Source organism: Cryptomeria japonica, chromosome 3 (genome assembly GCF_030272615.1).
Source record: "Cryptomeria japonica chromosome 3, Sugi_1.0, whole genome shotgun sequence".
Lineage (NCBI taxonomy): Eukaryota > Viridiplantae > Streptophyta > Pinopsida > Cupressales > Cupressaceae > Cryptomeria > Cryptomeria japonica.
Genome location: NC_081407.1, coordinates 894,362,969 through 894,376,880, shown reverse-complemented (window position 1 = coordinate 894,376,880; position 13,912 = coordinate 894,362,969). Strand labels below are relative to the sequence as shown.

General features: G+C 38.5%; 2 protein-coding genes across 3 annotated transcripts in view; one reads left to right on the top strand and one right to left on the bottom strand.

Moving 5' to 3' along the window:
* The window catches only part of LOC131059725 (actin-related protein 3), a 114,232-nt gene extending 106,242 nt beyond the window's left edge, over positions 1 to 7,990 (top strand). For both annotated transcript variants that reach the window (XM_057992751.2, XM_057992750.2), the window contains 4 exons: positions 6,709 to 6,819; positions 7,009 to 7,134; positions 7,225 to 7,323; positions 7,472 to 7,990. In XM_057992751.2, the coding sequence (XP_057848734.2) occupies positions 6,709 to 6,819; positions 7,009 to 7,134; positions 7,225 to 7,323; positions 7,472 to 7,552 (417 nt within the window). In that variant the 3' untranslated portion in view covers positions 7,553 to 7,990. The remainder of the gene's footprint in view (positions 1 to 6,708; positions 6,820 to 7,008; positions 7,135 to 7,224; positions 7,324 to 7,471) is intronic.
* A 2,580-nt stretch (positions 7,991 to 10,570) lies between these two features.
* LOC131059779 (uncharacterized) lies at positions 10,571 to 13,539 on the bottom strand. Its single transcript, XM_057992818.2, has 3 exons — positions 13,330 to 13,539; positions 12,452 to 12,758; positions 10,571 to 10,686 (listed from the first exon to the last, which is right to left on the bottom strand). The coding sequence occupies exons 1-3, from the start codon at positions 13,537 to 13,539 to the stop codon at positions 10,571 to 10,573; spliced, it is 633 nt and encodes a 210-aa protein (XP_057848801.2).
* Between the last annotated feature and the right edge of the window lie 373 nt (positions 13,540 to 13,912).

The window sequence follows — 13,912 nt, the reverse complement described above, 5'->3', positions numbered from 1 at the left end:
AGCATGCTAGAGGAGCAAAAAACCGAGTTCCTAGCAACACTAGTGCCAGCACTGATGGCCTGAGCCATGGTAGAACATGCAGACAAGTCCTTATTGGAGCCACTGCCACCATCGTTACCGAGGGTGGCTTCGATTTTCTTAGAGACGTTAGCAGAGCCAACCCCAATAACGATACCGCCAGAGCATCCTCGGGGGGATTCAAAACTATTGATGATGCTTTTAACCTTAGAGGGGGTGTGCAACAAGTTGAGCTGGGGAGGCTTAGAGGAAGCTCCCCCCTTATTCAGGACTAATTGTTGCACATTCTTCCTTCTACACTTTTTAGAATTCATCACGACCTGGTAGCCATCATCCGATAAGGCAGGGGAGGCGGCATCCGAAGGTTGGAGAGGTGGAACTGCGACGGAGGGAGGGGGCAGGGGGTTCAAGGCGGGAGTGGGAGGCTCAGGGTGGGAGGAAGGGGTGGACTCCATTGCGGGCTGAGCGGACGGGATGGAGTGGTTGTTGGAGGTGGAATTCGGTTTAGTAGCATCCACGGCTAAGGCATTTTTCCTCAAAATGGGGCAATTTTTCCTCACATGACCCTCACATTTACAAAGGAAACATGCGTTCAAACCTCCCAAGAATTCCAGCGGGCAAGAGAACGCATCCTCTGCAATTTTAAGCTGAAGGGAATTGGGCAAATTAATCCCAGGAAGAATGGAGATGAGCACTCTGGCATCCAGATGGGGAACAAGGCGTGGGCTTTCATCCATGCGGATGAATTTACCGAGGGGTTCGACGATTTGGGGGATATATTACCATAAAAAGGGTGGGATATTCTTCAGAACTACCCATCAAGGGCTCGAAAGAGCCAAGATTTCTTCAGGATTAGCTTCAGGGGACCAACTTAGGGCACAAAAAGCCGTTCTCCCCACATTCTAGTATAATTTATTTAGAACCTTTGATTGCATTTCATGAGAATTAAAAAATATGATGAATAGTCCCTTTTGAATTTGTCTACAGAAAGAAAAATGAAGCCCTAATTTTAGGTTCCAATAATTATAAAACCAATCATCCATGAATTTTTGCGGAGGGCATCTATCTATATCCACACAAGCAAAGAAAATGGCAGAATCCTTTAACCTATTTTTCTCCAAGGTAATTTCATTTGCCATGGCTTCATTCGGGGAAATGGTGAAGGGATTGAGGCTGAAGCCAGGGTCCTTACCTTGTGGATCCGCTCCATTGCCATTTGCAGCAGCCACGAACCTAGCGTCTTTCGCGACAGAGCTCGAGCCTCCACTTACGGCCTCACAGAACGACTTCGGCTGCAGAGGAGGTTGGGAAGAGGGCGGCGAGGGTTGGGATTGAGGACCTCCATCAGTCTCTGCCTCCATTAAATGCGGAGCTGACGTACGCCCAAGAGGGGGCGGCAAGGGCAAAGGCAATTACGCGCTTACGGAAGCAAAAAAAAACCATAAATGCAGAGTAAAGAAGGGAGAGATAACGCAAACCAGATGGAGGAGGGAGGCCTCCTCCAGTTCCACGCCAACACCTCAAGAAGGGTCCGCAGTTGAGGTCGCTAGCACACATGCACCACCAGTCAGCCCAGTTGCATCCAGTCAGCATACTCGCATCACTAGACCGCCGAAAAGTAGCAGACCGCCATCCTCAATCTTTGTTAATTATATTTTATTTATATATTATTCTGAATAGAATCTTTTTGAGAATCTTAAACGTTACCACCTCTCAATATGGCATTCACTTGACATATTTATGTTTGCCTTCTATAAGGTGCCCACCTATATATAGAATCGCATTTTTACTTTGACAATCTTATGTTACCCTTCACATAAGTGGGTGCCTAATCATTGAGACACAATATCTGATTTGAACTTTATGCATTCCTTCATACAGGTATATGCCATCCAACAAAGCTACAAATTTTCATACCTTATTGTTTTTGTCCTTTAAATGTAATTTGAGTTATGATCTTTGCCTCATTGGATCCATAGGAAAGCTCATTTCCTAGGCTCTGCAAATCAATTGATTAGAGATGGCAAAAACAACACTGATGATCGTGACAAGGGTTCAGGTATGGCTCACAAAACAAGAAATTATAAGAACTTGACTCAAAGGATGGGGCAATCTGATATTTATTATTTTTTGATATGGGTACAACAACTAGATCATTTACTGCGTGGATGCAGAACGTTTAGAGGAATGTTTAGGTTTCTTAGACTCATTTTTCTTGGAGCTACAAGGAAGGGGGTAGAATCCTTACTTGCCATGTCCAAGTGCAAAGAACACCACTTTGAGAGACATGTAGTGATCAGAATTATGCACCCAATTTGTAATGCTGACTTTTTAGTAACAAAAGTATTGAGGATGTAGCTAGAATGGGAAACTTATAAATTAGAGCTCAAACAGTGTAGATTGGCTGAACAAGATTGAAGCAGAGAGAATCACCTTTCCCATGCTGAAGCTAGGAGCCTTTGAGAGCCCTAGGGTGCAACAACCCCTCTCCAAGTTTTCTAAACCTAGAATGAGGGAGTGACAAGGATTTGTGGAGAGCCAAAGGAGTGGAAGGAGATGAAAGTTAAAATGACCAAACGGATGGAAGACACCAATGAAAGAAAAACCAAATAATCCACTTTTGTTTCTGATGGATCCTGTGAAGGAACCTCAACTAAGTGGTTCTACCATTTTCATTAAAGTGATAGGAGAAATCTAAAGGGAAACCTCGAGAATGATGGTGGAGATTGAATAAATGCTTGCTGCTGCAAAAGAAAAAATCACACTACAATCTAGGGTGAATGGATATTTAGATTTTTTTCACCCCAACTAATAATTCCTTGTGTGGGTGAGGAGGTGAGGATAAAGGGAGTGGTCCATAATTTGATCCATGAAATTAGCTTAAAATGTATTTGTAATGTTTTTGTTAGCTGTGGAGCTGGTTATTTTGTTATAAGCAAACTGTATTTGAATAAGGTTTCTATTGTGTTATAACTTATATTTTGTTACACCATTTAATATGCACATTGATATTTTAGACAGATAATAGTAAACAAGTAACAACCCATCGCTTTAAATATCATCCACTTTTTCACTATCAATAATTGCCTAGAGGCTAGTTCCAACCCTGCTCGGGGAAGATATTTCAATTTTGCATTTCACTCTTGTCAAGGTGCAACAAACAAAGCTTGTTTAGCCAAAGCTGAGTACCACTTTTACAGGCTTTTCTATGTGAGGCATATATGAAAGCTGTGGACCCTCATGAGGAGGTTTTGGACACCTTTATTAATCTTCTGTAGCCTTCAATTTCAGACATTTGTCTTTGAAGAAAGGGCTAAAACTATAATTTGAGAGGTAGACTTTTTTATAACCTTAGGAAGCTTGTAATTAATGGCTAAAGTTATCCCTCTCTATATCACAAGAACTTTTTGCAAGATCATTTGAGGCCTTTCCTAAGCACCAGCAAAAACTAGAAAATTGGCATTTTTTTGTCTTGGAAGATTCCTCCAGCAACCTGTTCTCCTGGTTTTCCAGATGCTCCTTCCATGCCTAATTCACCAACAGATTGGCTAGTGCTTCCCACTTTATCTCCAAAGCTTTCACTGTAGCAACCCTTTTATTGGGGAATATATCCATACACGTTACGGTAAAAGACATAAAGGATACAAGAAGGCTACAAATACATGATTGATATACACAGAAGGTGCATCAAATCCTCTGACAAGTTTTTACAAATCATATTGTTATGGTGATCTTCATTGCCCAAGAAACAGACATTCTATTATATTGATGTTGCTTATTTTATAGATTTTTTTTTGGTAAAATAAAATGCCATTGCTGCACCTTGTAGCAACACTGGAAGTTTGTATCAAAGAAACAATCTGTAGAGTAAAAATCTCTATCAGGGGGCACACCATTTCACTAATGATTATTCATTTTATTCTAGTTATCAAGATAGATATGCTCCTTAAATTTACCAAGGCTGGATGGTTCATTTATGTACGTGATCTCATCCTGTTCAATTATTAGTACAATCGATATGGCCATTGGATTATTACTAACATGGATTTTGTGCTATAACTTGATAAAAGTGCTGGAGGTGTTGATATAAACAAAAAGCATGTGATGTGGAAAATGTTATCTTGAGGATGGCTAAACTTAATTTTGTCTTCCAATGAAAATCTGGGGAAAGTTGCAGCAAGTCTTTTGAGAGAGAGATCAGGAGCTTCCTTGTAGCCTTACTGTAAGTAATAAGTATTAATTATGGCACCAATAATGAGGTAGCAGCAGTTGGTTTAGTGCAATGTCTTAGTTGGGCCATGTCTCTACATGGTATAGTAAGAATTAAGAACAGAACTGTCAAAGAGAATCCTGAAATCATCATTGAGACTATTAAGCAGGTCATGCTCCTAAGCGGAGATTTGTGAAGCCTGATCTATAATCTCCTTGGACAACATTTATTTTGTTCATTTGTAGAAAGGCAAACAAGATGTGTACTGCCTAGCTATGAAGGTGTTAAAAAAGTATCCAAGGTCTCATCTTTAGCATTCCTATAGATACATGGGAAGGCTTGAATGTGTAGTGAAAAATGAAGAGGCTCATCCTATGGGTCCTCCTATAGGCAGCATTGAAATATGCATCCTAGATATAATAGATGATATTTGTGAACTGAATGTGATCACTAGGAAGTTTAAAAGGTATTTTCACTGGTTTGGGAATACGTTTCATAGGCTCTTCACTTCATGCAATCATATTTTACATGTGACCACTTGTTTTGATTACAGTTCAGTGGTGCTGTCAAGTCAGAGCTATCTACCAAATCATTGCTTAACCTGGGGGCATAATCTCATCATGGCAGGGTCACAAATTGTGCATGGCTGTACTCTCTTTGTGTTTTCTCATTTCAGTTCAGTATGTTTGTGTTTTTATTATTGCAGTAATGCAAAGTAGAAACAAGAGGAAAATGATTGTGCCAATACCTGGTAGAGGCGGTATTGCAACAGTCTCGCTTTTTAGTGTGCTAGACAAAGTAACTCTTGGCTATGTGAAATACATCCTTGGTTCCGATGACTAAGAAGATCATGATTTAATGAAGAGGAATGAAGTGGAAAGGAGGTGCAAATTGGCAAAGAAGATTAAGCATAAAATGATCCCAAGCTTGGAAGCTCAAAGTTATGATGAATTGTCAACCTTGAATCTGAAATTGGAGATTTGGATTAATGATGTATTGTTGTTTAAGAAGCTGCAGAACACAAGCAAAAACATGTGGGTAATTTGTAGTTATTGAATGAAGGCAGGGACATCAAATTAGTTAATTATGAACACTTTTTAGTTTTTTGTGCCCGTCAGTTGATTTGGCCTTAATGAGCCTTATTGATCCCGTGACAGCCAATTAGTGCCAATTTTTCTGAGAGGTGTCCATGGAAGAATGTTGTACCTACAAATTAAAGCCCACATTGGCTGACAGGAACATGCATCTTAACCTGGGTTAGCTCAGAGAGTTGTTTGTCAGAATTTTTTGTTCAAGTTATGTTTCTAGCAGCTTTTGGGATGGTGGGAGTGGGGAATGAATTTCCAGATTAGCAAAATTTGTCCTAGATTTATGGGAAGCGAAATTATATACGCACATGTATTAAAAATACAAGGAAATCATAAAAACATTTTTTTATAGATTCTCATTCATATAATTAACTATTAAATATCATATCTAAAAACCTGAAAATTCAAATACTGTTAACATCTATAACAATGACCATTGAATATTGAACTTGAAAGTTGAGCAAGAAACTGAAATATGAGTATGGGATTATGTGTGTGTATTTGTTGGTTGATTGATTGATAAGTGTGATCGAGGGGGGAATCGTGCCCTTTGTATTAGCAATTATATTTATTATCACCAGTGATCATGAAAATAATGCTTAAATATGCCTCCTTCCTATTGTAAAATTACCTTACAAGTATTTTTTATTTTTTCATGTTTTTCCAAATGTTGACCATGGTACATAGGGATGTCCCTGTGACATTTTCAGTAGATTGAAGATGCCTGTTAATGTCATGGGAACACTAGGTCAGCCCCCAGAGACCTACGCCACTTGTCCTAATCCACTTACACAAAGAAGTTAAAAAAGCGGTTAAGTCCTCAAGAAGCCAAATTCTTTTTGAAACGTCTCCAGGACACAAGGAATAATGGAGATGCATATAGGATGTCTCTGAAATGAACAGGACAGCCAATGAGGGTAGGGGACATGTTTCCGTGGAATACTGGTTTTAGCAAAGTTATTCTATTTGGTAAGGGTCTTGATGCATTTTGATATGTTTTGGCCCAGGCTGTTGGATAGTAAAAATAAGCTTGCTTTCTTGCTTTCTGATTATGATTGATAATTTTATCATTTCTTGTTTTAAGGATTAGGCATTAATTTTGATTATTTTAATGTTTGGAGACCCTGTTGAATGTTTCCATTAATGTACCATAAAAATGTGTTAGGTTTTATGTAACTTATCTAGAATACTTACTTTTATCGGTTCACATATTCTTCACTTTTTAGTTCATATTCCTTGATTTGCATTGGGGATTACAAGGTATGCTTATAATTAAAATATTTTATTGATATTCCAGCTTCATGTACTCTAAGGAGTTTCTCAACCCTAATTCAGAACGTAAGTATGCAAATGTATCTAAAAATGATTGTTTTTTCTTATCTAAATCTACAGGTATTCTTTCATCCAGAGATCTACAGTAGTGATTTTGCTACCCCTTTACCTGTTGTAGTGGATAGGTGCATCCAATCATCGCCAATTGACACAAGACGTGCTTTGTACAAGGTTAATTTTCATTAGGCAGAAAAATGCACTAAGTTTAAGATTTAACTACATACTTTTTTTGGCTATATAATCTACTTGTTAAAAGCCCAAGCTATCTTTTTCTTGCAGAAATTGTAGATATGAAAGGCTAATGTGTATTGAATTCATTTTCCATCTTTCTTGACTTTATTTCCCATTGCATGGAAGCAGAATATAGTACTATCAGGAGGGTCCACTATGTTCAAAGACTTCCAAAGACGATTGCAGCGTGATATCAAAAAAATTGTGGATTCTCGAATTGCTGCATCAGATGCTCAACTAGGTGGTGAATCCAAAGTAAGTCATTATTTTCTCTATCAAGCTACTATCATGCAATCTGTTTTCTTATTTAGTGTGCTAATTTCATCTTAATATACTCTGTTGCAGTCGCAAGCAGTGGAAGTGAATGTTGTCAGCCATCCGATCCAGCGGTTTGCAGTTTGGTTTGGAGGTTCTGTTCTTGCTTCTACCCCAGAATTTTATACGGTATTTCCTTGATCATTATATAATTCTCCATGTATGTTATGCTAAGGAGGATATGGATAATATTTTTTTGTAGTTCTACCTAGAGTCTTGAATATTTCCTAAGATCTATGTTAATGAAATTTCATCAATTTTGATTTGTGTCTTACAGGCTTGCCATTCAAAGGCAGAATATGAGGAATATGGGCCAAGTATCTGTCGCATGAATCCTGTGTTTAAGGGAATGTATTAAATGTGAAGAGTGTAATCTGCATCGGCAAATTTTTATCAACATCTAGAGAAAAAAATTCAGATTACTTTGGTGTCATGTACATAATATTTGTTTTCTTTTATTCACATAGGTTTGTCTCACCATTTTTTTGGCTGTATTTGCTGCACATTCTGCTCAAATCAGTAGCAAGAAATCAACAACAATTGGAAGGTGTTAAAGATTAGATATAATCTACAAATTTTCTCATCAATCCTGAGGAGGTGAATCCATTTATCTCCTCCCAGTGGAGTGATGAGTAAAACATTTTTGTCATTGGCTAATGTGGACGTGTCTCATGTAACAGCTTTTGCCTTCTTATCCACAGGTGATATTTGTAACATAACGGATGATCTATAAATCTTCCATATTGTTTAATAAAAAGAGCAAATCTACACAGGTTAATGTTTTTTTACAATTAAATTCTTCTTGGAAGCACAAAGGACATTCTAGAATTTGACTGTCTTGTAACTGAATAGTTAGTCTTTCTCTGGGACAGTGGTTACAAGGAGTGATCATTCTGTCTGTTTAACTATTAAATTTATCCCCTATACAATTAAGTACATCATATAATGCTCTGTTTGGACTTGGGGTCTTGTCACGTTGAGAAAAACTTAATCATGTTCTCTTACCAGATTTTTGTTATTTACTAATTTTACAATTGATTTCAACATGGCATTGGAAATGCATGGTTCAATAGCATGTCAAGGGATGCTTAAAATTGCACTAAAAAATATTACGAATTATTTATTATGTGAAGTTTGAATATTTAACTAATGCTCTAATCAAATAATGGAATTGTTTACAGGACCCTCTTAACAGGATGAGAGTTTAAACTTTAAAAAGATACAATTCATGCCTCTTTATCATGTAAAGTCCTTCCAGGGGTATCTAACTTAAGTAAATGACCATCTTGGGGATGGCTCAAGATGTGCAAGGCAGGAACTTTAATGTGATTCGATGCTGAAGAACCTTATGGTTGTTGATTTATATAGGGATTTTTTTGTTTGTTTGTGTGATTGATTCTCATTTCTTAGGTTTGTTTAATTAGGCTGGCATTAATCTCACATGTTATTCTACTTGACATTAAAATTGTTATATATACTTCATTCAGGATAAAATATTCGAACACAATCAATCAGGGACAACTTGAAAATGTTATTAGTAGTTGTGGTTAATGCTGCTCAGACACAAAATACAGATCACTTTAATTAATTACAAATGTAACAACGTTAGGAAGACTTATCTAAATGTTAAAAGTGGTTTTGATTAAATATATAAAAAATGTTACAGTTAATATTGCCCATAAAAGAAGAGGTCAACATCTTAGCAGTATTGAGGATTTCTTCTATTTTATCTTGTGTATTATTTGTTTATGCTCCAAAGGAATCGTAAATTTTTATCGGGTGCTCAATCTTGACTAGGTAGAAGTTGCGTTCTACCACATGTACCTGCTGAGACAACTTAAGAAAATGTGCAATTATTGTAATTGTTCTTGTTAATATGTTAATCTTGTGGGATAACATATTTATAATACATCACTATTTGAAATGGCTCCCATCTACTGCTTACTTGCATGCTCAGATTTGGAAGCCTTGCTCTTGGGACTGCTCCAACTGCGGCCATGGCCTTTGCGCGGGGTGGATCGGGGCCCACTCCCCCTCATGTGGATGCCACTGTGGTCGCTAATGTTGCTCTAGTTGCGGGTGGTCCCCCCCCTGGATGCCCTTGGGGTCGTTGCCGTTGAAGCTTTGGCTAATGGTGCTGCTCCTCTGTTTGGTGATGTTGCTATTGATAGTGACCTTGTTACAAGTGCTAAGGTCCTACCCATACCACCTCCTTTCGTTGGTAAGCGCAGCTTTGCTCGTGTGGCCAAATCTTTTGCCCAGCCCCCCAAGGGGGTTTGTCCTCTTCCCTATGCCAAGTCCTCCCTTGTTGTGGTTTGTGGACAGGATGTCGTGGATAACATTGGGTTCTATCAACGCTGTGCATTGTTGTAAAGATTCTTTGGGCTTTGGCCTTCGTTATTGGACCTTCATCACCAGGTGAGTGATTCTTGGAAGCCCCTTGTTGCTCATAGTATTGAGCTTTTTCCTTGTGCTAAAGGCTTTCATATTGCTTCCTTTGCTTCTTCGTCTGATCGTGACTTGATATTGGGCAAGTTGTGGGCTTGGGGAGTTCACTTTCTTTGTTAAGCCCTGGATAACTTCTTTTAACCCTCTTACTGAACCACTTAATGTGTTCGGTTTGGATTTGCGTTTCGAATCTTCCCCTTCATTTCTTGGAGCATTCTTGCTACGAGGCCATAGGTTACTCTATTGGCCATTTTTTTAAGGTTGATGATGCCACGACTTCCATGGGCCACTCCACCTTTGCCCACATTTTAATGGATATTGACATCTCTTCGCCCTTCCCTTGGGATGTGGTTCTTATGGTTGGGGATAGGCTTTGGACTCAACCATTGGATTTTGAGGGTCTCCCTTTTTGCTATCGAAAATGCTTCTCTACGGGTCATTCAGCTTCAGATTGGTCTCTTCCGCATCACAAAGGCGTTGCTACTTGGTGGAAGGCTACAGTTGATAACTTGATTGTTTTTGTTTTCGATTCTTATTCTGTTGACTCCTCTTTGGAGGATGAGACCACCTCTTAGGATGTGTCTCATATTGCCACTGATGCTGATGTCGATGTTGTTGTTGCTGTTCTTGAGGATTCAACTCCTATTGCTCTTGTTTTGTAGCTCTGTCCTACTCCTATCGAATCTGCTCTCGATGTTCTTCTTTTGCAGTAGCACTCTGTTGGCGTCTTTGTTTTTAACCTTGCAGGGTCCTTCGCGCTTGATCTCTCTTTTGATGGTCCTAATGACATTATTGCCTAGACTGTGGTTTGTCGCATGCAGAAGGGGAAGTCTTCTCCCCTCCCCCATACACCTTGTCAAGACTTGGGTGTCTCTCCCCTTCCTTGAGTTGGGTTATGGGTTGTTGGTTTGATAGGTTTTCCTTTGGCTTATCTGACCCTCTTTTTCCGGGGTTTGCTCTCTTGTTTTGTTGCCACTCTTACTGTCTTCGGGCTGTTGTATGAAAGGGTCAACACCCATGTTTTTGCTGCTTTCTTAATCAAAACTATATTTGTAATACATTTTTTCAGTTTAGATAGTTGACAGTTAAACTGTTTTGCTTCCTATAAAATAAAGATCTAAAAATTTCTTCAAATATAACTTTTTGAAATGCAATACTATATTTTCCTATTCCCCTTCTGGGCCTAACAATGGTGTCACAACACTAGGAAGGTTGGGCGTGAGACGTGGATAAATCTGTGATTGTGAGCACATGAGAAGCCACTGTATGTCTGTTGATTGCTGATTTGTGGTTGTTGATCTACTGAAAAATTGCATTTTTACCATACACTGGATTTTTTTGTTTCCTATTTGACTCCACATGGGCATCCATAATTTAAGTGCATTTAAATAAGTATTTATGCCATTCAAGATTCGTATAAGAGGTCATGTGTGGGAAGAGAAGCGTCTATCATGGGAATTTTTTTTAATGCTGCTATTAGCAGTGATGGAATATAGATGATAATCAGTTAGCTGCACATTTGTTGTTTGTTACAAATGATACCTTAAAGTCAAAGAAATCCAAATTTTATGAGCCGATGAATGGAAGTTGGGATTGGCAAGAGATAAATTGTTTTGCTTCATTTTTGAGTTGTGTATGTTTGTTGTTGCTATTGTATCTGTTGATATGAATTGTTTGCCTCTATTATGTAAGATTTAACATAAGTTCAAATGAAGAGGACTGGAAATTATTTTTTAAAATCTTTTTTGGTCAACAAGAAGGTATTAATACATTTTGATTGCAATTTGAAAGTTTTTATTTGCAAGGTGAAATAGGGAAAGGAGTTTTGCATGATATAATTCAAGAGAAGTGTTGGGCAATCTTTTTTGGCCAATAAGAAGGGATTGATACATATTGATTGCATGTTGGAAGTTTTTATTTGCAAAGTGAAATACACAAAAGATTGTTTACATGATATATTTCAAGAGCAATGTTTTTGATTACAGGAAAACCATGTTTTGAAGGGACCCCGAAACCCTTTACATAAGAACCTTAAAATATAATAGCGTTAAGAAACAAGACATGGCAGACTGCAAAAAAACCAGCAAAGTACTGGGCAAAAGCCAACACAAAAGCCCAACACAACCAACAACAACCAGCCAAAACAAAAAACAAACAAATTACTTAATGTTTATAAGGGCATTAGCCAATTTCCCACTAATCCCTTCCATTTCATTGATATTATCCCTGAGAATTGGGATTTCCTTGGAAGAGGCCAAGGTAGCTTTTTTCATACTCGCCCTAGTCCTTTTGGCCGCACCTCCAGGAGCACTATCCACATTCCCAACTTCAATAACATCATCATCAACATCAAGGTCCACAATAGGTTTGGAAGTGCTGGAGCCATCAAGGTATTTGGCAATTTCCTCCATATTTCTGGTCACAAAGTTGAGGATATCCGAAATCATAATCAGGAAGTTCGTCATGGCTGTCTTTCCTTCCTCCAGCTTGCTGGTCGGAACTTCCAACTTCTCCACTTTTTCGTCCATAACCTTTTTCCACTGCTCCTGGTTACTTTCACCTTTCTGTCCCTTCTCTTCCTGCTGATTAGCTATTTTTTCCATTTTATTAATTCTTTCATATACCCACCTATCAAAACCCAGACGCACATCAGACTGGTTCTTGAGCTTATCCAGAATAATCTCATCTCCAACTCTATCCTTTTCCCTGCTCGTATCCTCCTTATCCTTGTTTTGCTCAGTTTCCATTTCCCTTTCCTCTTGGTTAATCTGGTTGTCCTGCTCCTCCATAGGTTGGTTGTTAAAATTACCAGTACTTGTGCTGTGGGTAGGGTTGTTCTGATCAGAATCATCCTCGTCTCCTCTTTCCTCTTCCCCCACTTCCTCATCTTTCCAGCTCTCCACCCCGTCAGAATCATCAATCTCCATCTCACTTCCTTCTTTTCCCATATCCTCAGGATCAACCTCTGTATCCTTTTGTTTATCCATGTCCTCAACCTTTTTCTCCACAGAGGCTTTTTTAACCTTTTTACTCTGTTTCAGCTCATCCTTACTGGGCCCAGGGTCCTCACTTTTCCTCTTGCCTTTCCCTAGCGACATCGACAACCTTTTATTTTCCTGAATTGCCAAAATCTTACAATGCTCATAAATGAGCAATATAAGGCCATAATGTAGCACATGAGAAGAGGGGTTCTTACTGTGCTTGTTCAATGAGCGCGATAAGGGCCTGAAAAGGTAATAGGGAAGAGAAACCCTCTTCTCATGCCTAAAGTGATTCAGAAGCACAAAAAGTGATAGGTATGGACCCTAGTGAAACGACCCTCCACAGTGATATACTCCATAATGGCATTAAGCACACAACCCCAATTTTTTTTAATATTAGACACATCATAATACCCCCTAGACGCTTTGCCTAATTTTGCTCTCTCCTTATTTTTGCGCGGAAAGAGCTTCACAGCATTATTGGACACTTTCAGGTCCCTAAAGAAATTAAGGCCGGTATGGGGCATACCCGTGACCATAGAGATGAGGTCCGCGTCCAACTTGAATTTTACACCATGAATTTTGAACGAACCATTTTTCCAGTTTTCAGTCACTCTGGTAACCACCAAGTTAACTTTGCTTTTGTCATAATCCACCAGTTTTTCCATGAAATGCGTCATGAAACCCTTCTCCACTTTGTCCATACCTTAGGCATCTCCCGCCATCTAGAAATATTATCAGGTGCCTCTCTTCTAAGATCACCTCCCATTTTTGAATTCGTTCTGCAATTTCTCCGCTTCTGCAACTTCAGAGCAATCTTCGAAATGACACTCGGCTTCTTGAAAATGCACACCCACAAAGCGTGCAAAATTTTTATATTCTTATTTAGCACTCTGTGCTTCTGACGAGCTATCATTACCTTTCTAAAGATTTGATGATTAATCATTAATACTACCATGATTAAATTACCTTTCAAGAGTAATGTTGGGCAAATTTTAAATTACTTTTTAAGTAAAGCAATATTTGTTTGATGGGTGGTTAGTTTAAAAAAGTTGTTAAGTGCTAGTAATTGTTTCATTGGAGAATCATTATTTCGAGTTATATCCATAATCATGTGTACATTTATTGATGGCATATTGTTTCTACAAATTAATGCGCGAGCACAAAAGATTAGGCATAATTAATATATGAATGCCAAAGATGAAATATACCTCTTTTCATGCAATTCTGTAATATATATATAATTGAGAAATACATAGGTTACAAGATCAGTTACACACAAGTGCTAG

Coding starts and splice junctions, on each gene's coding strand:
- LOC131059779 (XM_057992818.2), bottom strand. CDS start 13,539: ATGATAGCTCGTCAGAAGCACAGAGTGCTAAATAAGAATATAAAAATT. Junction 12,759..13,329: donor GATGGCGGGAGATGCCTAAG/GTATGGACAAAG, acceptor TTGGCAATTCAG/GAAAATAAAAGGTTGTCGAT. Junction 10,687..12,451: donor TACCCACAGCACAAGTACTG/GTAATTTTAACA, acceptor TTACAAATATAG/TTTTGATTAAGAAAGCAGCA.